Source organism: Artemia franciscana, chromosome 1, assembly GCF_032884065.1.
Source record: "Artemia franciscana chromosome 1, ASM3288406v1, whole genome shotgun sequence".
NCBI classification, from domain to species: domain Eukaryota; kingdom Metazoa; phylum Arthropoda; class Branchiopoda; order Anostraca; family Artemiidae; genus Artemia; species Artemia franciscana.
The window spans coordinates 26,988,273-27,011,979 of NC_088863.1; the positions used below are offsets into that span (position 1 = coordinate 26,988,273).

At 35.2% G+C, this 23,707-nt stretch overlaps 1 protein-coding gene across 3 annotated transcripts in view; it reads left to right on the forward strand.

Moving 5' to 3' along the window:
- The window catches only part of LOC136027704 (uncharacterized), an 84,963-nt gene that overhangs the window by 25,033 nt on the left and 36,223 nt on the right, over positions 1–23,707 (forward strand). For 2 of the 3 annotated variants that reach the window (XM_065705157.1, XM_065705159.1), the window contains exons 2-4: positions 3,088–3,255; positions 4,749–4,919; positions 14,901–15,110. In XM_065705157.1, coding sequence (XP_065561229.1) covers positions 3,124–3,255; positions 4,749–4,919; positions 14,901–15,110 — 513 coding nt within the window. In that variant the 5' untranslated portion in view covers positions 3,088–3,123. Of the gene's footprint in view, positions 1–584; positions 604–3,087; positions 3,256–4,748; positions 4,920–14,900; positions 15,111–23,707 lie in introns of those variants that run through there. The other variant, XM_065705165.1, reaches the window with a different exon arrangement.

Consider the following 23,707-nt stretch of genomic DNA (forward strand, 5'->3'; position numbering starts at 1 on the left):
GATGATAATAAAAAAAAAAAATCACGGCCAAAATTTTTGAAATCTTGTGGCAAATCGAGAGGCTACTTTACAATTCTCTACATCTTCCAAAAGTAATTTTATTACTACTTTTAAAAATTAGAGGTGTCCCCACTAATTAATTTTTTATGAAGCTCTAAAGAATAAAAATGCAAATTTGTTCGGCCTATTCATGTTAAAGCTTTCAATGAAGCCACAATAATTTTTTCATCAAAGAATCTGCTCGTGTCTGCTGTTAATACGCATTTCACTGCTATAGGAAAATAGCATTGGCTTCAAACCTCGGAGATTGACCTTAAACTGTCTAATAACAAGACCAAGAGCCTGAGTCATAGATCTCAGCAGAGAATGTCTAAACAGGTTTTTTGGAATTGACCGTGAAAAAGCAAGGCTCTGACTGTGATCGTGTATTATTGCGTAATATCTTTATCAATTGAAGAAACATATGACTGGGCATTAACTGAACTGATAGCTTTTGCTAAATTCGAAAACAGGTAGCGCTGTATAAGTAAAACTATTCAAATTAATGACCTACTTGTTCAGAAAAGAGAGACAATTTTAACTGTGAAAAAATCAAATTTCTAGGTGGTATAATAAAGTAGTTATAGTAGATTGAATGTCAAATAGTGTGAAGAGTGAACAAAGTGACTGAGTACCGGTCTTCTTACCTATGTGTGTTATAAAAGTGAAACCTTACAAAATAGATTTTCTGCTTAACTGATGTACAACAAAATTGTTTTCAGCTTCATAACTTTGCTCAATTCAGTAAAATTCTAGTTAATTGACTTATTGATATCTCAGAAAGGGTTTAGGTTAGGAAAATGAAACTTTTAGGGATGGGTCTACAGGCTAAAGTATATCCTGGGAAGGTATTTTACAGTACCCACCTCCACTCCTTGTCCCTCTAGAGGGCCCTGAAATTTGCCTACATGACAAGTCTATACCTATTGAAATTTTGACAAAACAAGATTTTACCTTAATTTTCAGTTACTAATTGCTTTTTCTCTGTTTTTAATTCTGAAAATGCAATTCTTGGTATTCTAGTAGAATTTTGAGCCATATTAATAGGTTTTTTTAAATTTAGGAAATATATTTGCATATGTTTAAAGCCTTATAAAATGGGATTGAGCAAAGTTATGAAGCTGAAAACAATTTTTTTGTACTTCAATTAAGCAGAAGATCTATTTTGCAAGGTTTCGCTTTTATAACACACATATTTTTAAAGGTCATCAAAGGTCAGGGCCCTCTAGAGGGAGAAGGAGTGGAGGTGGGTTCTTTAAAATTCCTTCCCAGGACATACTTTAGTCTGTAGATTTATCCATGAAAGTTTCATTTTCCTAACTTAAATGCTTTCTGAGATAGCAAGAAGTCAATTACCTAGAATTTTACCCAGCATAATTTTCAGTTTAGAGCACTTAGAAATGGTAATTCTAGGAGTGCCTCCATTTCTGGTAGACCCTTCTCCTCCATGGGGCAAACTAAAAATGCATAAAGTGGGCATGGTTTTAAAGCTAAGGGAAAAGTTGGGGTTTTACAATGTGAATGAAATTATATTTAAAATACTAATTCCAGTTATCACTGGTAGTTTTTGTACAGTAAGAAGTTGAAAGATAATTAAAAACGTATGCATCTTTTAATGTGAATATCCCAAATTGTTCACTTTCAAGTTAAAACTAGTCAGCTGTTTGAACAAAACAAATATCTGCTGTTGTGTATAGAGCAAAGCAAATTAGTCTATGATCCCTGCAGTCAGTGGGGTGAGGTCTGTATTCTGATTGGTTGAATGTTAGTTGATGTTTATGACCTACTTTTGTTTGCTCTTTCAAGCTTCAGGTCAAATAATTATTCAATAAATATAGAATACAGAACTCACCCTGCTGCCTGCAGGGCTCATCAACTAATTTGCTTCAATCTATAGATAATATTTACTTGCAAGAATCACTATTCAACCAAATTTGTTTCACCAAGGCCTTCCCATAGCCAAAGAATCTTTTAAAACAAATTTAATCTTGAACTGAAAAACTGTATGATCTCCATTGTATCAGAAGGCATTTCTTCAGATCAACACAACATAAACATAATATTTAACTAATCACTCTGATTCATCAGTTCAATGGCTAGTTTAAACTCAAAAGTGAAAGTGGATAATTAGCATTAATGGATATATAAGTGTTTTAATTATCTTTTGACTTTCTACTATACAGATATTACCAGTGATGACTGGAAACAGTATTGGATTTCCAAAGGTGCTTTCTGTTCCAGTGCTTAAAACCATACCCTCTTGGCCCCCATTCCTGAAATTTTCATCCAACTAGCTTTATGAATTTCTAAGATGTGAAAATCATTAAACAAGAATTTTGCCACTTACTAATAAGCTTAATTAAAGGGTATTTTTATTCACAAGAACATACTCTAGACCTAAGATCATAATTACCATCTAGAATGGCTGCTTTCTAGATATGGTACTCTGAAGTTGGTATTCTGTGTCATGGAGACACCAAGTCTCATTTCTATAGACTTGCCTGTTTTTTTAATCACCTGTAAATATGTGTTGATGTGTCTTCTTTATCCACATTTAGCTAGTCTAGTAGATTGTCTAGTTTACAGCAATAGTCTTTCCATGTACTCAGTGAAAAAAGAAATGTTAGTAAAAGTAGAATAAAAACCCAGATCTTTCTGCATCAATTGTCCAATTTAATGCAAAAATAGTAAACAGGTAAAATGCTATCTTGTGAAGTCATAGTGCAATATGTATTATGCCATAAGAAAGTTTTAACACACAGAAATAAATATATCTGTAGCCCAATTTGGGGATGTTTTCAAGTTCCTATCTCTACCACCCTTTTTTCTATTAGGTTATTTTTCTCAGATAATAATATTATCTGCAATAGGAGTCTTACTGACAGTCTAATATTTTGACTAATCAGTAGAAATGAAAATAAATATGGTTTGTGTCAAATTCAAAATTCATTGAGAAATAGTTTTCAGAAATTTTCTTGATACCTGATTGTAGATTTCAAGCTTCTTCTTTTTTTTTTTTTTTTACCAAGGAATCTTTCACTTTTTTAGTCTATATTGCCTGCTAAAAACGGGAGTCTAAGCAAAATGGCTATGTTAAAGCCCCATTTTCAGTTGACACCTCTAATTGGAGCAAGCAACCTGGTAGGAGTTTCTTCAGATGAAGATAATGAACATCTTGTTGTCACCTTAGGATCCAATATGGTTTCTGTCTTTCATGTGAGTAGTTTTATTTGTCTGTCAATTCTTTTTCTAAGTATTGCAACAACCTGTTATTTTTCTATTGAGTGTTTTTGAGTTTCAATAAAATACTTTAAGTAGCTTAAAAGCATTTTTACATAAATGAAATGATAGTACATATAACTATTTTTTGGCTTGTTAACATAGGAGCAACTAGTCAAGACTCTGGGGAGGGGGTCTTTAAGGCAACAGAGTAGATAAGATGCAGTTTGAAGCTCAAATAGTAGTCATCATGAACAGTATCCTTAAAGGAGAAGGGAATCCTGATTGTTCCATGCAGGCTTCCTCACAGGTGTGGTTGTGTCTGCTGTTGAACCATGAAATAGATTTTATAATTACTATTGATAATATATCTTCCTTTTTTCCATATATGATAGAGTTTATGAATAAGAAGGTCGGTATTAAGGATGAAATGGAGAAGTTTGTACTATTTTATTGTTAACTTCTCATCACTAACTAACACAGAGCAAACAGATCCAGCATACACCTTATTTTTGTTCAAAAGTGAAAATTAAGGGTAATTAAAGTAATAAGAATAAAGTCCTTTAGTATGTTTTGTGAAGATCTAAGAATATAGAATGCTTTGATAGTATATTCTTTTATCCGTATTTTGTAAAATAGTACATTGGCAAGTTACAGTTAGCTAATTCACCTCCAAAATTATCTATAATTAATAGTTTGTCTTCATTCAGTAAATTGAACATTTTCTGTATCTCAAGTCATTTCATATTGTTGCAAATGGCCGTGATTATAGATTCATTAAAATATATTTAAGATGATAAAAATATAGTTCTTATTTAAGATGATAAAAATATATTTCTACATTAGCATGATACCATGAAATTATGTATGAATACTGAACAAGATTCAATGGTCTGTGCTGACTTCAGATGGGTACATTTCATTACAATTGGAGTTGTATTTTAGCTAAAGGTGATTTTGCAAGCTGGCTAGTCAAGTTTTGGTGTTTATGTTAAAGCTTCAACAAGAATTAGCTACATATTCATGTTGAGCTGGTAGAGGCTTTTGGAATACCAGTAAATAAAGCATTTGTATTTATCAACAGTGATCAAATGCTCCAGTTACTTGTAAAAAGATTATTGCTGGGTTTTTATTTGTTTCTTTTGGGAAGTGTGGATCAAGAAATTTTGCACAGAGCTATAATCTTTTGATGTTTTATATCCACAGATATGCTATAGTCAAAGACTCAATTAACAATAGTTCTTCTTAACAAATACTATAGATGACCTTGAAATTTCTTCAATAGAAACTATACTTTCTTCATTACCATGCTCTTACATACATGATGATATTAGACAGTGAATTATCAGCTATTTCTCTGTTTCAACTTAAACTGTTGTTTAAACATCCGTATTTTTGGACAGGGGTAAACAGCCTCTTTCTGGACAAACAAAATGTTTGAAGGAATTCATTGTAGTTCTTTTTTGTTTGCTTATCATTTTTTTTTACAGGTTTACAGTCAAAAAGCTATAAGAAGCTGGGCAACATTAAAGCCAAACAAATTTACTGCTCCAGTTGTTTTTACTTCTGATGATGGGTCATATTGTGGTGTGATAAACCATAAAAATATCCGAAAATGGACAAGAGAAACCTCCAGTCTGGATACTGTCAAAACATATGGGGTAATATGCTAGTAATTGTCCTTATTTCCATATCTTAGTGTTTAAGAACACTATAATTATTAATATAGAGGATTTTCATTGTACACAGCTGCCAGAGGCCAGCATGTTTGGGCCTGCTCTTTCTCTACCACAATTCACTTAGAATCATGACACATGCCAGAAAAGTTTTGCTGCAATTCTATTAAAAAAAAATCTTACTTTTGGATGTATTTTGTTGGCCTGCCACTAGCCTCTCCCTCTTTTTTGTTGTTATATTTGTTTCTATTTTTTTGCAATTCTGCTTATTGTGTAGTCGCAATTAAATTAACCATAATTTTGGAATAAATGTTAGGCCTTATGCAACAGACACAACTGTCTTTAGGTTTATTTGCCTGCTTTGCAACCCAGAGCTGCTTTCTATCTAATAACTTAGCCCACAACCCATGTTGAGCTAAGTATTTGATAACAGGGATATTTATTTAGGAATTTTTACTTAGAATATCAAGGTCTTATAAAGTAATCAAATATGTCTATTCAATAAGTCTCAAAATGGTGGAATCATAAGTATATTTTCACAATATTTCGTTTTTCCTTTTTTATGCAGCTTGGTGTTTCTGTCTTGTAGCTTGGCCCTTGTTCCATTTCGAATTCAGCTGACCTACTTGTAGAAATAAAAAATCAAAGTTTTTGAAGTTATGCAAAACAAGAAGAAAAGTCGTAGCATGCTCAAAGTGCGCTAAAATCCTCTGGTTAGGAATAGATTGAAAACATTATTGCTCAACTAGCAGTTGTACCTGATCCTGGGGAAAAACATTGCAGGGTGAATATGGTTGACAGAACAATGTATCAAAGAAAAGTAACAAACTAATTTTACCCATATATTATGCTTGGATTTGTACCACTAATAGATGCATTACTTGCCAAAATGTTGGAATGGGGCCAATCAATTTTACCTGCTAGCTGATAGTTTTTTACAACCAATATTAGTTCATTGGTAAAGTCTATTGGTTCATACCCGGTACCTCCTCCCCTCCCCTTGAAACGGCCTTGGATGGCTTTACAGTCTTTGGGATTCGTTATATAATTATACTGTCTCAATTCTTTTTACTAACTGGTGGAAAAGACCTGGGATGTAAGAGGCGCGTCACCACATTTGTCCACGCCATCCCATTAAGTGCTGTCTTCAATCATGTAAAGAATTATATCCTGAAATATTAAAAATTCTTTTAGACAACATATTTTTGTTTCTCTAGATCCCTTGTATGTGTCACTAGCATAGGCCGAATATAAAATTCAGCGTGTGTTTTCTATATCAGAGACTCCATCGAAAAGATGGAAATGACAGGAAGTATTGCCCAACTTCAGGTTCTATATACATCTACAGTATTCTGGCATCTTAAACCCCACTTACAGTACGTGCCTGTTAGATGTAGGTGAAATTTTTCTACCCCCATTCCCAAAATTCCCACTCAAAATATTTCTAAGTTGTGTTTTCAAAGTGATTTTTTCCATGAAAAAAAAAAACTGTCAGAGGGGCTTATCTTCTTAGGTGGATTAACCTCTGCTGTGTACAAATCTCTCTTCTTTCGTTCAAGTATTAACTAATGACTATTAAGAACGTTTTCTGAAATTCCTGAGTAAGATACTTTTCTTATCTTTTTTTTCTCGTATTAATAACACTAATTCACAAACAATAAGACATGCTATTAAACTGTAAAATACGTAGCGAAAAAACTTATTGTGTTCTTAAAATATACAAAAATAATTATCGAGAAACTCTTCCTTAAGATGACATCTCTGTATCCTTTGGTTCCCACTGGTGTGATTTTTTTTTTAACGCCAAACGGCTCACGGATAGCGGATGAAGAAAAACCGCAAAAATGTTCACACAGAAACGGTTCACTACTGCCGTTGAAGTGTCGAAGATTTAAAAAGCATACGCATGGAATAGCCTAAGTCCAGTTCTAGAAGGCAAGGGCTAACCTATATTAGCCTAGGCTAACTATTCCTAATGAAAAATATAAGTCTTATCTCTTTGGCTCATTTCCCCGGAAATATCCCTCCAGGACTCGCCTATTAAAATTTTTTATTAAAAGGACATGATCCTCATGTTGTTGGTCAATTATTAATGGAAAACTTTTGATAAACATATTTAGTTTCTTAGTTACTTGCAATTTATGGCTCTACAAAGCTTTCAATTCAAAATAGCAGATGCGGTTTTCAACGGCTCAGTAGAAATATTTTAATGCAGCTGTTGGACCGTCATGACGCCGAAACTTGCAGCAAAAAACAGGCATTTGTCGGATCACGCAAAAACGGCCGTTTTTGGAATAAGGCACTTTTGGAATGACTTTCAGAGATTTAAGTAGAAGAAACATATTATCCCTGGTAATTTTTGCCAGGACATAGAGGGCATTTATTCCACTCAGTATTTGAATTAAAATAGATATAAGCCATTTTGTATTTGTAACCAGTGACTGGTTATACTTCCTCTTTAATGCCTCAAACGCAACGTTGTTGTTGCGTTTTTTTGAAGCCAAAATCTGTTCAAGTCAGCGATTATGCTGAGATGTAGGGTTCCCAGCCGAGGGGCCCGCATCCATGTAGGAGGGGGAATGGGAAGATATAAGTTTTTCTGGTGCGTTTTTGCGTCAGTTTTTAACACCACCACCTCGACATATTCAGCAAACGGGATAGAAAGATTTTTAAGAAAGAAAAAAAAATTATGAATGATGAATATAAAACAAAAAGGAAAAGAGCTCGTTTTCAAAATGGTTTAAAAAGTAGAATTTTTTTTCTCGGGAATCTATGAACATAAGTGGAAATGAGGGGAGTAATATGGATTGGTTTCTAAATAACCTAGATATCAAATTTATCTAAGTTACAAATGCATAAATGAAAAAAGTGGGTGAGTTGAGGATGACGAGTTAAAAAAGATCAAGTTATGCAAATCCCAATCCGTTTTGCGCTCCACGTTTTCACTTATATTTATGGGTCCCTGAGAGAAAAAAAATCTTCTACTATTTATTCCATTTTGAAAAAGAGTTAGAAAAAAATTATATATCCGATTGTTTAGTCTTCTCTAAGACTAAAAAGTCTTCAGACTCTTATCTAAGATTTGAACTTTAGTTACCTAACCGCTATGCTATTATGTCTTGTAAAATATGTTTCTTTTATAATTTTTGTTTCGCCCAATTTATCGCTCATTACCAGTCTGATATGCCATCTAAAACTAGCAGCAAAACACGTCTGATCGTGCATTTGAAATTCCTCCTACCTATGCCTAACGCTTTCGACCTTCAGGGGTTTCTAATTTCAGTCAATACACCGCTTATGAAAAATACTCAGGGGACTGGAAGGAGGAGTAGGTAAGGGGGATTTTGATTTACTATTGCTCAGTCATTTGAAGAGCATATACCGATAAAATGACTCTCCAATTTATGTTACAAAAGTAGCAAAAATATAAAAAAATCGATGAATCGAGAAAAATGAGTTAAAAAATAAACCTTAACATTAAACACGGAAGGAACTTACATTTATAAACATTCAGAGAAAGCCTAGTATTGGAGAGTGAAGAGGCAACAAAATTATCAAAATTAAAAAGCCGCTTTCTGATGCAACTAATTAGGAGAATGTCATTTCTGTAATCTAGGTATGTGGTGTAATTAAAATTTCCCAAACATCAAGTAGTCAGAAGACAATTCTATGTATTTCTTAGACAAGCACAGTTTGAAAATAGAAGGAGATACCCCTTCTCTGTGATATCTCACGACTTGCTTCACGCAAATTATAGAATTTCATTAAATACCATCGCCAGCTTTAAGACGAAAAAAAAAATACCCATACTAATACCTGAAGAGATAAATAGTCGAAAAAATATTTCCATGGAATCAAGAGGTTGGATTCATCACTGTAAAAAATTCACGCTATTCTCGTTTATATTCAGCGAAGCTATAGAATTTGATTTAACCATTATTTCTTACTGAAAAAAGCACGCCATTTATGGCTAATGGAGAAGCTATACATTGGCCATAGATTGCCTATTTAGCATATAAACAACAATGTAATTCTTTGGTCGCTTACTTTCGGAAAGTCCAGCGAAAACTGAGAAGAAAGTATATATTTTCAAACGCTATTTCATTAAAATGCTAGCTAGTTTTGGCAGCTAGTCTTGTTTTTTTTGAATACCCATGCGCTTTTATCAGATGCAGTACCAGAAATAGTAGTTGTAGGAGTAGAAGCAGTAGTATTATGATGCAAATATTTTCTTTTGGTTAGTTCAACATCCTCCACAACAAGTGTTTGTAAGTTTTAATTTCTCATACGAAACTGTTCCTGAGGTATTGCTTATATGCCCTTTTGACAACCTGAATGCGGATGGTAGGTTTTCATCCATACAACATAAATTTTCAGAAATATTCTCTGAAAATTTCACCTTCATGCCCTTAGGCATATTTGTAATATTAGTCACACCAGCTGTATAACTACTCAACTTAATACAATTAGTCCTTGCTATGATATTGTCGGTTGCTCTTTTTTAACCTGTATAGTCGTATACTTTTTGAAATTTTCTTCTTAATAATAGTAGTAGTAGAACTAGTAAATGTTGCAGTAGCAGTAGTATTAGTAGTCTCTTTTGTTAGTTCGAATTCGCCATCAATATCCTCTCAAATTTTACCTTAATTGACTTAGCCTTAATAGTACTGTTATTAACACAGTAGTTTTGTTGGTAGTAAAAGTAGTTACAGTGTTAGTGTTGTCTCAAACATCTCCAAATTTTGATTGGAGGGGTTAAGACAAATGATGAGGGCGGAGGGGAGGGGCTGGTTGCTCTCAAAACACTTTGACTCTTAAAAAGGGCAATATAACTTCCAATTTCAAATCAAATGAGTCATTTAAGGTCTACACGACCGCCTATTTCGTAAAAACTTTATATGCCCTCATGGTATAACTTACAACCCTATCCCGAGAGCGCCGAGGGGAGGGGTGGCTGTGTCAATCCTAGAGGCATTATTATATGCTCTTTGGACTATTTTGAACACAATCGCTCTTATAATTTCAGTCAAAGCGTTTGGTGAAAGGAAAGGCTATGGGGGGGGGGGCAAAGTTCCATCACTTTCGTCGCTTAAAAAAGAACTAGAAGTTCCAATTTTCAACCAAATGAGCCTCTTCTAAAGTTAAACAACTATCGCTTCCATAAATACCTTAAATGCCCCGCGCATAACTTACAACCCTCGCTTCCAGGCTCTGGTGGTTTGTACCGACCCCAAAGCCTTGTTATATGATCTTTGGATTATTTTGAATAAAATGACTGTCTCAAAACTTTTTACTCAATGTATTTCAGGAAAACATGACATGTTGAGGGGAGATAGCTGCCCTCAAATCACTTTTAATCTTAAAAAGGGTACTGGAAATTTAGATTACCAATCCAATGAGTCCACTCTGAAGTAAATACGACCACTCTTTCCATAACAACCTTACATGCGCCGGGACATAACTTATAACCCTTGCCCTGAGAGCTGTGGGGGTGGGATTGTCTTCCCCAAAGACATAAAATCCGAACCATTCGACTACAATGAATAAATGTGCCATCTCCAAAGTTTGATTGGTCGTCTTTAGGAAAATGAAGAGTTTGTAGGGGGGGGGGGCTGGTTTCTCTCAAATCACTTTTGACTCTGAAAAAGGGCACTATAACTTCCAATTTCAAACCAAATGAGCCCCATCTGAAGTTCATACGACCGCACATTCCGTAATAACCTAATATGCCCCCCGGGCATGACTTTATCCCCAGAGATAAGATAAGATAAGAGATAAGATAATATTTAATTGCAAAAGACTATCACAAGCTCTAATGAGCCGAATTCGCTTTATATGTCATTAAAAGCTAAGAAAAAAAAAATCAATATAGTACATTAAGTCAAACACTTAAAATTAAAAGGAATTAAAAAAGCAAAATCATCAAAGATAAAGGGCAAATCAGTAAACTTAACAATTAAATTGCAAAAACATTGCAGTAAATAAAAAAAGAATAAAAACGGCAATAGAGGAAAAGGGGAATTTGGCAATTACATAATCACGAATTATTATTAAGGTGTTCCAGAATAAAGGGTATAAAACTTTTGCGAAACCTTTCTGTAACAGCATGGATCGGAGAGTAAGTTGGGATTGCTAAGGAGGCCGACCGGGGGAGTCGGAGTCTAATGGGATTGTGAAAATCAGGGAGTAAGTCCTCAGTACGGGGATTGGAAATGACTGATTTAGCGAAAAGCAGGCAAATTTTTTCCCTCCTTTCTTTTAAGGTGGTAATGCGCGCAGCTTTAAGGAGGAAGGTAATGCGCGCAGCCCAGAGCATTGGGGAGTGTTGTCAAATATAGAGGCATTGTTATATGTCCTTTGGACTATTTTAAGCAAAATCGCTATCTCATAATTTTAATCAGATCCAATTAGTGAAAAGGGTTAGTTAGGGGAGGGAGCTTGCTGCCCTCCATCACTTTTGACTCTTAAAAGGGGACTAAAACTTTCGATTTTCAACCAAATGAGCCTCCTCTATAGTTTATACAACCATCCCTTTCGTGAAAACCTTAAATGTCCCTTGGCATAACTTACAACCCTTACCCTCAGGATCTGGAGTTTCTTTTTCAACCCCAAAAGCCTTGTTGTATGATATTTAGACTATTTTGAATCAAATGGCTATCTTAAAATTTCTATTGGATGCATTGTGGGACAATGTGTGACGTGTGTGTGGGGGAGGAGGGTAGCTGCCCTCCGATCACTTTGACTCTTAAATGGGCATTAGAGCTTCTGATTACCAATCCAATGAGCCCCTTCCGAACTTTATATGACCACGCTTTCTATAAAAACCTTATATATATATATATATGTTTAGGGAAAGGGTGTTTTGGGATATGTTTGGGGAAAGGGTGGGCATGGGAGGCGGGTTTGTTGCCCTCCAATCACTTTCGACTATTATACAGAGCACTAGTCGTTTCAATTTCCAATCGAATGAACCCTTTTTGAAGTTTCTACTACAACGCCTTCTATAAAAATCTTATATGTCCCCAGGGTGTAACTTACAACCCTTGCCCTCAGGGCTGGGGAGGGAATTTGTCCTCCTCAAAGACATAATTTCTGGACCTTTCAACTACGTTGAACAAAATGGCTATCTCAAAATTTTGATTGGATATTTGATCGGAAAATTTTGATTGGAAAGGTTGGGCGTGGGCAGGGGGTTAGTTGCCCTCCAATCACTTTTGACTATTAAAAAGGGTACTAGCCGTTTCATTTTCCAAGCGAATGAGTCCTTTTTGAATTTCCTACAACAGCTCCTTCGATACGAAGTTCCCTGGTCTAAGACTAAAAAAAAAGTAAATAATGCATTGTACCCATATCGTTCTTTACTTAGCCATGGCTATCGCGCTGACTATTATATCTATTTATTGTGCTGCAGGAGCAACATTCGGTTTCGTCCTATTTTTTCTTCTAAAGTTTTGCCGCCAATTTCAGTTTCTTGAGAAAATTGTATGGCGTTCATCTCTATCTTTTTTGTGAAAATTTTAAACCGCCTGATGAATGCGATATCACATTTTTGGAAGTTGTGTATAATTCTTGCCTAGGATCAACAAGGATGGTTCTCACTTAATCTTGAACCTGAGCCAACAGTACATGAGCAGAAGTAGGGTTTTATAGACTGCGCTACAGATATGTATTGAAATTTACTCCACCAACTTGTGTTTCTTTGAGCTGTGTTTTAGCTTTTTAATGGAAAGCTCTGCTCTAGCAAGCAGTAGGTAGTTTCAAATTGAAGTTGGATTAAAGCCTAAATCTGCTTAAGTTCTATGACGGCTCCCTCGCTACATTGCCAAAATATTTTCTTAGAATAATGAATGCAAAACTAGGGATCCAAAAAAGAAGCATTTTCTCGCAGGTCTGGACGTGCTGCCATCTACGTTTACAAGCTATCTCTGTTTGTGATTTCATTTTCTGTGTATAGGACTGAGGCAGAGGAAATGTATAATGTATAGCCCCTAAAATTGTATACTGTCATTGCTAAAGGAAATTGAAAGTTTCTGTTTGTTCCTTTCTTAGTTGCTATATTACAAGTTGTCCCATCGCAAGAAAATCAATTCTTGAAATAGGAAACATGCTCTTTTCTATTTAAAGCTGATCAGTTTTTTTTTTAAATGTATTTAGTATTCAGAAATAAAGAATGGATAATGACTTTACTCAGAATGAGCTAAGATCTGATTCGTTGCAAAAATAAGCCGGAGGTAAATATGTGGGCTCCTGGTCCCTCCATTACACCCTCTTTTTTCATAGCTTTCGCGAAAAAAGTTAGGCAAATTGCGTTTTTTGAGCCAGAATCACGAAAGAATTATCTATTTGCGTGATTGAAGAGCCAAAGTGGGCCAGTGGCGTCTGCCTCTCCCTCCACCACAGCTATCCTACTAATGACTTTCTAGCGCAAGAGTAGGTGTTTTGCGCTTTGTTTTGAGCGTAATTTTGTAAGGATTTTCAACCTGTACGACTGTAGTACCAGAATATTATTGACCTTTCTGTCACACTTCATCATTTCACCGGAATCATTCTAGTAAAACGGTAGATATAGTAGAAAAGGTAGATCTAGTATAAAGGTAGAAAAAGATTAGATAGCACAAAGTGGGCCCACTGCTCCTCCCCCTCCCTAATAACGCTCCTCACTCCTTCCCTCTGATCTCAACTACTTTCTTTTCTTTACAGAGATACAGGTATGTTGGATCTGCTTTGAACCAGAAAAGTGCAAGGATTCTTCATCTGTATAATTGGAGACAGTGCATGGACTCTTGGTTCCCCCGACATTCCCTACCCATCCTTTCGCCAGCTTCTTAGCAGAAATACCGGAATGTTGCACCTTCTTTGAATCAAAATTATGCTAGGATTCTAAATTACAGTTTTATAGTCATAGAGTGTACTCTTGGCCCTGCCAATATCCCCCTGCCTCTCTCAAAGCCAACTTTTTAATTTATTTAAATTATCTTAATTTATCCCCCTCCTCAACGCCTGGCTCTTTACACTAAGGTCTTTATTGTTTTAAAAATTGGAACTGTGACAAAGAGTCAAACTTTAGCGTGAGCGGGACGTTGAAGAGGGGACAATCCTTTTCATATACTTTATAATTTCTTTTCGTTTTAAGTTTTAACGTCGCTCCTTTTTGCAGTTAAAAAAACTTATTTTTTTAAAATTAATTTTTATTTTAAAGACACGACTGCTATGCGTTGACACTTTTACTTTTTATGTACTTAGTGACTTTTAAGTAGTGCTGTCTGTGATGATTCCGAATTATGTAAACTTAAACATGGTAATAAACTTCAGTTTCTTTTCTAAACAACTTTAGTTCTAAACAAGGTAAATAAACATTCAGCAGATATTTATTTGTTGGCAGTTTATACGTTGATTATAAAGCTCAATTTTGAACCAAAACTAAATATTAACCACGGATATTAAAGAGGGCCTGAAATAAGCTAGTTGGCCCTAAGCAGTATTCTATTCCTCCTTAAATCTTTTTTCAATCTTCGACCAGTTTGTGTTACAAGGATCCCTCAAAGAGTGCCAGCCTCTGGGGTAAACTTAGCCAACACACAAGCACGGGCTCGGGCTGCTATGTTAGTCCAAGCCTGCTCTATGCTACCATATGTATATTAGATTAGTAGTAGTTTTTTTATATGACTTTGTTATAAAGTTAATGTTGTTCAGTAGCATCATTTCACGAAAGTAGAGGGGGAGGAGGTAGATTTATTTTTCAAAGATAGGGGAGGGGCACATTTTTCAGTTTTTAATTCCTTTTCAATAAAAATAGCAAAAACGGCCTCTTTGAATGAATATCCCCCCACCTCCCAATAAAAATTAAATCTAGGGGGAGTACATAATATAAAACTGTAAAAACCAGAGTTTTTTTTAAACTTTGAATCATTCTCATATTCGGTTTGACTTGAGCAAGTGTAAAAACAAAAGGATTTTTTTTTCTAGTTTTTAACACCAATTCATCGCCTATTTACTCTGCCTGATGGACGCGGATTTATCCAGTACTCAAATGGTTATTCTGAGCTTTTACAACGCGGGATTGAAACCAGGAAGGAAGAAAAACCATCAATTCTTGATGAATCCTTAACAATATATAAATCACGTGTTGTTTGTATAAATGGAAGCTGGATCAACCTTATACTCTGTGAATGCAAGGTAAGCCAGGCTTGTTTTCCCTTTTTATGGCACTTGGTATTAACCAAGTGACATATAGCGATCGCAAATTCTGTCTGTCTGTCGGTCCAGGTTTTGCTACTTTAGCTACTTCCAGGTAAGCTAGGACGATAAAAATTGGCAGGCGGATCAGGGACCGGACCAGATTAAATTAGAAATAGTTGCTTCGCGATTTGACGATCTGGGGGAGAGTGGGGGGTCGGCTAATTCGGAAAAAATAGAAAAAATGAATTATTTTTAACTTTCGAACGGGTGATGGGATCTTAATGAAATTTGATATTTGGAAGGATATCGTGTCTCAGAGCTCTTATTTTAAATCCCGACCAGATCCGGTGACATTGGGGGGAGTTGGGGGAACCTAAAATCTTGGAAAACGCTTAGAATGGAGGGATCGGGATGAAACTTGGTGGGAAAAATAAGCAGAGGTCCTAGATACGTGATTGACACGATTGGAACGGATCTGCTCTGTTTGGGGGAGTGGGGATGGGGTGGTAATTCTGAAAGTTAGAAAAAAATGAGGTATTTTTACTTACGAAGGAGTGATCGGATCTTGATGAAATTTGATGTTTAGAAGGATATCGTGTCTCAGAGCTCTTATCTTAAATCCCAATTGGATCCGGTGAAGGGGAAGTTGGGGGGGGGGGCAGAGCCTAAAATCTTGGAAAACGCTTAGAGTCGAGGGATCGGGATAAAACTTGGTGGGAAAAATAAGCACAAGTCCTAGATACGGGATTGAAATAACTGGAACGGATGTGATCTCTTTGGGGGAGTTGGGGGGAGGTTTAATTCTAAAAAATTAGAAAAAATAAGGTATTTTTGAATTACGAAAGAGTGATCGTATATTAATGAAATTTCATATTTAGAAAGACCTCGAAACTCGGATCTCTCATTTTAAATCCCGACTGGATCCAGTGCCATTAGGGGGAGGGGAAGACCGGAAATCTTGGAAAACGCTTAAAGCGGAGAGATCAGGATGAAACTTAGTGGAAAGAGTAAGCCCAAGTCCAAGATAGGTGAATGACATAACCGGACCAGATCCGCTCTCTTTGGTGGAGTTGGGGGGGGGGGGGGGGTTATTCGGAAAAATTAGGAACATGAGGTATTAGTAACTTACGAACGGGTAATCAGATCTTAATGAAATTTGATATCTAGAAGGATTTTGTGCTTTAGAACTCTCATTTTAAATCTCGACCAGATCCGGTGTCATTGAAGGGAGTTTGTGGGGGAAACCGGAATTCTTGGAAAACGTTAAAATCGAGGTGTCTTACGAATGGGTGATCGGATCTTAATGAAATTTGATATATAGAAGAATCTTATGTCTCAGATGCTCCATTTTCAATTCGAATCGGATCCAGGGACATAGAGGGTTGGAGGGGGGAAACAGAAATCTTGGAAAACCCTTAGAGTCGAGAGATCGGGATGAAACTTGATGGGAAGAATAAGCACAAGTCATAGATACGGGATTGACATAATTGGTACGGACCTGTTCTCTTTGAGGGAGCTAGGGGTTGTTAATTTGGAAAAATCAGAAAAATTGAGGTATTTTTAACTTAAGAACGGGTGACCGAATCTTAATGAAATTTGATATTTAGAAGGAACTCATGTCTCATATCTTTTTTTTTTATAAAACTAGACGCATGGCTAGAGCCACGCTTCATCAGTAACATTTTATAACTTGTTTGAGTTTATCATTTAATTTAGCATTAACTTTTTAATTAAATCAATATTTATGAAAAGTATCCCCAAGTGGTGATGATCAAATACTTTCATCTGCCTTTTGATTGTCTGATTAAGGAATCCTGACAGTGGACGAATTTAGATTATGTGTAAGCTCGTCTTCTCAGTTTTAAGTTGCTGGTTGAAACTTTTGATAATAGCGCGTGAACATGGCTATTCGATTAATTTTCTCTTTAAGCTTTGGTTGAATTTAAAATAGAAAGCGGTTATTAAATATTTTGCACTAGATAAGCATTAAATGAGCATTTCAGAAAACAACTTGACCTGGTTTGCCTCTTAACCAATTTGCTCAGGCTTTAAATATGTTTTTTTTGTCAAAGCAACTAGCTGAATATCTGTTGAGGCTATTGACGAGTTCTTGGTTTTTAGTCAATTTTAAGTCCTTAATTGACGGAAAGTTTTGTGGTATCTAACAAAAATTTACATAGAATCTAATTTGACCAAATTTATTCTAAAATACACTATGATTATTTTCCGTGCTGAAACACATAAGCAAAAAAATAAAAAAAAATAATCAGAACAATTCTCCCAAATGATGGCACATTTATATAAAAAAAAAACAGGAGCAAGTCATTCAAAATTAAATTGATTAAAAATCTTTTAAATGAAAAGCAGCACCGACTTCTAATATTTAGCATACATGTCCATCATGTTTTATTTTCAATATTTATATTTAATATTTGATATCTAATTTTTTGCATATTTAATATTTAGCACACATGTCCATCATGTTTTATTTTAATATTTAATGTTTAATTTTTAGTATATTTAATATTTAGCATACATGTTTAGCATACATGTTAAACAAAAGTCCATCTGTAATCTGCTATTTCAATAGCTATTCGCAAATAGACATTCCCGGAGTAGACCTTATCTCTTTTTAGATAAGTGCCTTTTCCAGGCACTTATACATCATCTTATTACACATCATCTTATCTATCTATCAACGCATACATCATTTTAAGTACTGATGAGATCATCTTTAAAGCTGATTTAAGGCAACTGCCTCATCCAGCCCCTAGTTTGCCCCCCCCCCACCCGACTGAAATTTATTTTCTACTAGCTGTTGGTGTGGCGCTTCGCGCCACACCAACACCTAGTTGGTAGGGGCGCTTCTCCACCCCCCATATATATATATATATATATATATATATATATATATATATATATATATATATATATATATATATATATATATATATATATATATTATATATATATATATATATATATATATATATATATATATATATATATATATATATATATATATATATATATATATGTTTTTAACTACGTAAAACTTGCGAACATACAATATTCTTCGCTGTCCCATTGTCTGTGCATATAAATAGATTGTCAGGTTTACCGACTCCTGAACATGCAACATATAATTGTCCATGGGAAAATAATCCGTATATTGATCTATACCGCTTTTTTCTAATGATTGCCCTTGGGCTTTGTTGATGGTAATTGCTAATCGAATATTCCCTTTGTCCCCGTCGTCATTTATATATCCCCCATGTGCCCTTCCGGTGCCTCCGTTGTAGTTGTGTCCCTGTATTCCGGTCGTCATTTATATTCCCTGTGTCTCGGTCGTCATTTGTGTCCCGGTGTCTCGGTCTGTAATTTCTCTTTGAATGTCCCGGTCTTCATTTATATTCCCTGTGTCCCGCTTGTCATTTGTGTCCTGGTCTGTAATTTCTCTTTGAGTGTCCCGGTCGTCATTTATATTCCTCGTGTCCCGGTCCGTAACATATGACAATAGATCAATTTTTTGTTGTAACTTTGTTCACGATCCCAATCTGCATATGTAGAAATAGAAGCAGTACGATTAAGTGAAGGCATTCCCAAATGCTTGAGAAGTTTGTTTGCAATAGATAAGCGCAAATCTTCATCATAACTAAAGTGCAGTTATAAATTTCTGTTGTAAAGTCCAAGGTCATATCTGACCTTTCTAGCCGTGTTCGGTGGAGTATATTTTCGGCCATTTGCGATTAGTATTTCTCCCATAACTCTGTAGGAGATGAAGGAGAGCAACTTTTGCCGGAAGACACGGGCCGTAATGTCATGTCTATGAACCGGCGATTGTCCAGGATGTAAAAGCTGTTGTATCTAATCCCAAGATAGATTATATGTAAATGTAATAAATGACGAATCATTAATTCTTGTCAACTGATTGTTTCGACTATAAAGAATATTATCTCGAGGTAAGAACTGATCACCGACCATAACGATTGCCACTTCGTTGATAATTGCGTATCAGTAGGCATCAATTCGATTGCAAAAATGGCGGTTTATAAAAATCTAAAAGCTTTCTTAGATTTGGGCACCTCGGCAACATTGCTTTAAAATCTTGCAATCACCTGCAGAAAATAGAGACTCAAACAACACTTGATGAATATATTTATTAGAATAATAGCAATATCGGCAGAGAGGAGAGTGATGTAGCTCCCTACTAAAAAGAACATTATTTAAAAGAAAATACTCAGCCTTCAGCTGGTAATATAATACAGGCAAGTCCCTAGACTGAAACGGCGGAGAGTAGAGTGATGTGGCCCCCTACTAAAAAAGAACTTCATTTAGAAGAAAAGACGCAGCTTTGAACTGGTAACATATTACAGACAAATTCTCCAGACTGAAATGGAGAGATAACATTTGAGAAAGATGAGTCTTTGCTCTATGCCTCAAAGTACCCCACTTCAAAGGAGGATCTCACTGGATCCCAAGTATCCCACGTTCCACTTCAAAGGAGGATCCGATCTGTGGGATAAGTAGTGTTGTCTGTAATGATTCCTAATTATGTAAATGAAAACATGGTAATAAGCTTCAGTTACTTTTCTAAATAACTTTAGTTCTAAACAAGTGAAATAAGCACTTAGCAGATGTTAATTTTTAAGACGGTATAGTCTTAAGTAGTGCTGTTTGTAGTGATTCTGAGGATCTGATCTGTGGGATATCCGCAGCCTTATTTTCTAGAAAATTTACTGCATCATTCCATCTGATTTCCTTTTGGACTTTGGGGATTTGTTGGGCCGTGAGCTCGTTTTCCCTGCTCTTTCACTTATAAATAAGTTTGCAAATTTTCTTTAATTCTGAACCAGGGACCCGAAAATGGGCTGAATCCAGTAGGCATACAGCTGACTAAACCTCAGTCAAAAGCTTTGCAATTAAATAACGATTCTAGATCCACCTCAATTGCTTGGAGCTCTGATGAAAGCATAGGATACGATTTAAGTAGAGCTGAGGTACAATCAAGGTTTAAGACATCGAAGCAAAAGGGAGCAGCTATAAAATATTGTCGATTTTGAGCCACCAGAATATACTTCAATATGGTCAGGGGAATGATTAGACTTCTTATCATTTATAATTATTTGTACTTCCTCATTTAAGTAATATGATTTATAACATGGCAGTTGATGGAGGTTGCGATTGGACATTCTTCAAAATTAGTCACTACCTCAAAAATAGGATAGTCTTTACTCAATATTTGTACAATTATTATAGATGGCACAGAGCTATCATTTTTGCCTTGACATTGGAATTACGAATAATGAGAATCGCCACTCAAGTTTTGGAAGAAATAACTTTTTACACTTGTCAACATTTAACCTCGTATATACAAATATCTTACACCCCCGTTTGAGTGAGAATCGTTTTAATAAATAAATTAATTATTTAATTAAATTAGTTAATTGTAGAGTGTACTTTCTATTTCGATTCACCAACGTTTTTGAGGGTTTTCAAAACTCTTCCTAATTCCCCAAATTTATTTTTGCACTAAATTTTTGCTATTAAAAAAATCAAAGTAGTTCCGCCATTCCTGGATCAGTGTCAAATTGTGATATTTTTACATTTGAAAATTTATCCCAATACGTGTTTTCTAATTTTCTATTACAACGAGTTATGGTTTGCTCTTTACTAGGTTACACCTATTGATACACATTGGTTATGTATAAAACGGCTACGATAAAAAAAAAGAAATGAGTAACAATGTGGCTACTTACTTAGATCTTCCCACGCCTAGAGGCACATAAGTCAGCAACAGTAGACCTCCAGTTCAGCCGATCCTTTGCCAAAGACCAGAGCGTATTCAGGGTGGAATTAACAATTCTTGCTTCTCTTTCTTGCGACTGATCTGGTTTATTGCGTTTTCTTCCACTCCTTAAAAGAAGTGGTTACCCTCCCGAAATGTGTTTTGAAATTTTAGATGATGTCTTGTATACCCTCATGTTATATACCTATTTGTATTTATTTTTTTCAAATCTCCTTAAGATAGAAGATGTGTGGTATGGTAGAAGTTTAGGCATGTAAACATATTGCAAGGCATGTAAAATATGGAATAAACTATTATTTATCTTGACAACACTACTAGCGTAAGTGAGAAATAGACATTCGACTACTAATGTAAATAGATAGTTTTACAGAAGTGTAAAACAAGAGATTTTTAAAATATCTATGACATTATGCATCAAATATATTTCTTGAACAGCACTAGAAGTTTAAGAATTCATCCTTTTGATTGGAACTTTAATTTTCTTATTGCTTTTCTAGTCCTTTATTGCCATTTAAACCTTAATCCGTGGTTAAAGTAGGGAAATGGTGAGGTGAGAGTGGTAACAGCTAGTATTGGGATGTTGTCTGTACTACGATCACTGTTGCTACTCTGAATACCATTATTAATAAATTACTCTATACTGATGCGTGAAAACAATAGTGTCAATTAAAAAACAAAAATAAATTGAAAATTTCTGTCTATAAAAAAAAGGAGGGATATTAAAACTTGAAACTGAGCAAAAGTTAAGTCATTTAAGAATTCGAATTTTAATGAATAAAAATAACGACAAATAAGAATGGAGCTGCCGGTCCCATCATTTTGACCTCACAAAGAAATATAAATATTGGTCTAACTTCTAAAACAGAACAATATTTTGCTGATGTTAGTATATTTGAGACTGCTAATCTAGTTTTACTGTTCTAAGTTCTCCTTTATAAAGCTAAATGGAACTTCCCTCAGTTGTTAATTTTTAAAACAATCTTTAAATTTCCAGTTCAAGCAGAAGTGAAGTTGCAGGGATTTAAGTGGGGTGGCAACACTATATTATTTGTGGGAAAATTGTTCGTTCTTAGTTTGATTGTTTTTTTTTTATTGTAAGTTCTGTTCCTTTTAATTTCAGTTTCTTTACTTTTCACAATGTGTGGTCACTGTAAATTTGGCTTGTTTTATGACCTAGTTTTTCATTCCGAAAACCTGATGGAGTGTGGGAGAGGGGGGTATTATTGACCTGACCAAATTGCATTTTGTGCTACTGTTTTGTAATCTTTCCATGAAATGATCCATTGGACTATTATTTTTGGGAGGGGGATTAAACCATTCCTATCATTCCAATATTAAGTCTATCTCCAGCATTAAATTTGATTTGGATAATTTCTTTGCGGCTTAATTTTTCTCTGAAGCATAGCTTCAAATTTCAATACTGCTAAAAAAAACATATCCAGTAGCCTTGTTTCTTTGCATCTCATCATTGATTTCTATTTTTTGAGGAATGAATCAATGTAATCCATGGTTACTCTGCTAATGAAAAGGGAGAAAGAGACCCTGGTCAATAAGAAAGCCTGTAAGATCTAAGAAAGCCTTAACATATCCATTAGTTCTGGTTCTTTACCTCTCATAATTGATTTCTATTTTTGAGGAGTGAATCATTGTATTTGATTTTTACTCTGCTAATGAAAAGGGAGAAAGAAACCCTGGTCAATAAGAAAACCTTTAGAGTGGCTTAGCATGTCCATTGCCAGAACATATCCGTTAGCTCTGGTTCTTTACCTCTCATCGTTGATTTTTATTTTTGAAAAATGAATTTTCATAATCCATGGTTACTCGACTAATGAAAACGGAGAAAGAGGCCCTGGTCAATAAGAGAGCATGTACAGTGACTTAACATATTCATTGCCAAAACATATCCATTAGCTCTGGTTCTTTACCTCTCATCCTTGGTTTTCATTTTTGAGGAAGGGACCAATGTCATCCATGGTAACGGAGAGAAAGAACCCTGTCCAGTGAGAAACCTTGTAGATGTGACACAGCTTAGATACCAATAAAGTTATGAAAACTCAATTTATTTTTGGGACACAGTGCGCGGTAGCGATGCTAGCGGCTGGAGACAGGAAACTGGCTGTCTGGTTCTAAAAGTGGGAACATTTGGACTGACGCCGTGAATAGAATCGTAAAGCTGTGATTCATTGCTATGTGAAAATTATGCCGGTCGGAAAATATATAGTGACGGGATGCGTAACTACCGGGTAAAATTGCAAATTTTTAGGATTGCGTATGCTCAGGATGCCAGCAAAAAAGTAAGTTTTTCAATACATGTTCAGATTAATCATAGACGATAGTAGCATAATTAATAATAAGTGATAGTAGTATAACATTTAAAAATAAGTGCCGTGGTGTGGACTAGTGACAATCGTCGTATCTAATTACGCATAACCTCTGCATGTCCCTGTAGGCTACAAGTCATAAAACACCTTAAGCTTCTACTTAACACTTGTTAGTTATATACTTACTTATTTTTTTTTCAAATAAGAAACCACTCAGAAACGACCTGTTTCACCACTTTAGAGTTGTCGCGCTTTTGAAAAGGAAAGTAGTGTGGATACGGGAAAAAATACCTAAGACGAAAACGAAGCAGAAAAAGTAAAGCACAAATTAAAAGCAGTCGCAGTTAAAAAGAGTACTGAAAATAAATAGATATGGTACTGATTTTTTAAAAAATGCCAGAAAGTGTCCTTTTTTCAAAAAGTTGCCTTTTCTATCCAATAGTGGCGTGGGTCACCCAGAGTTA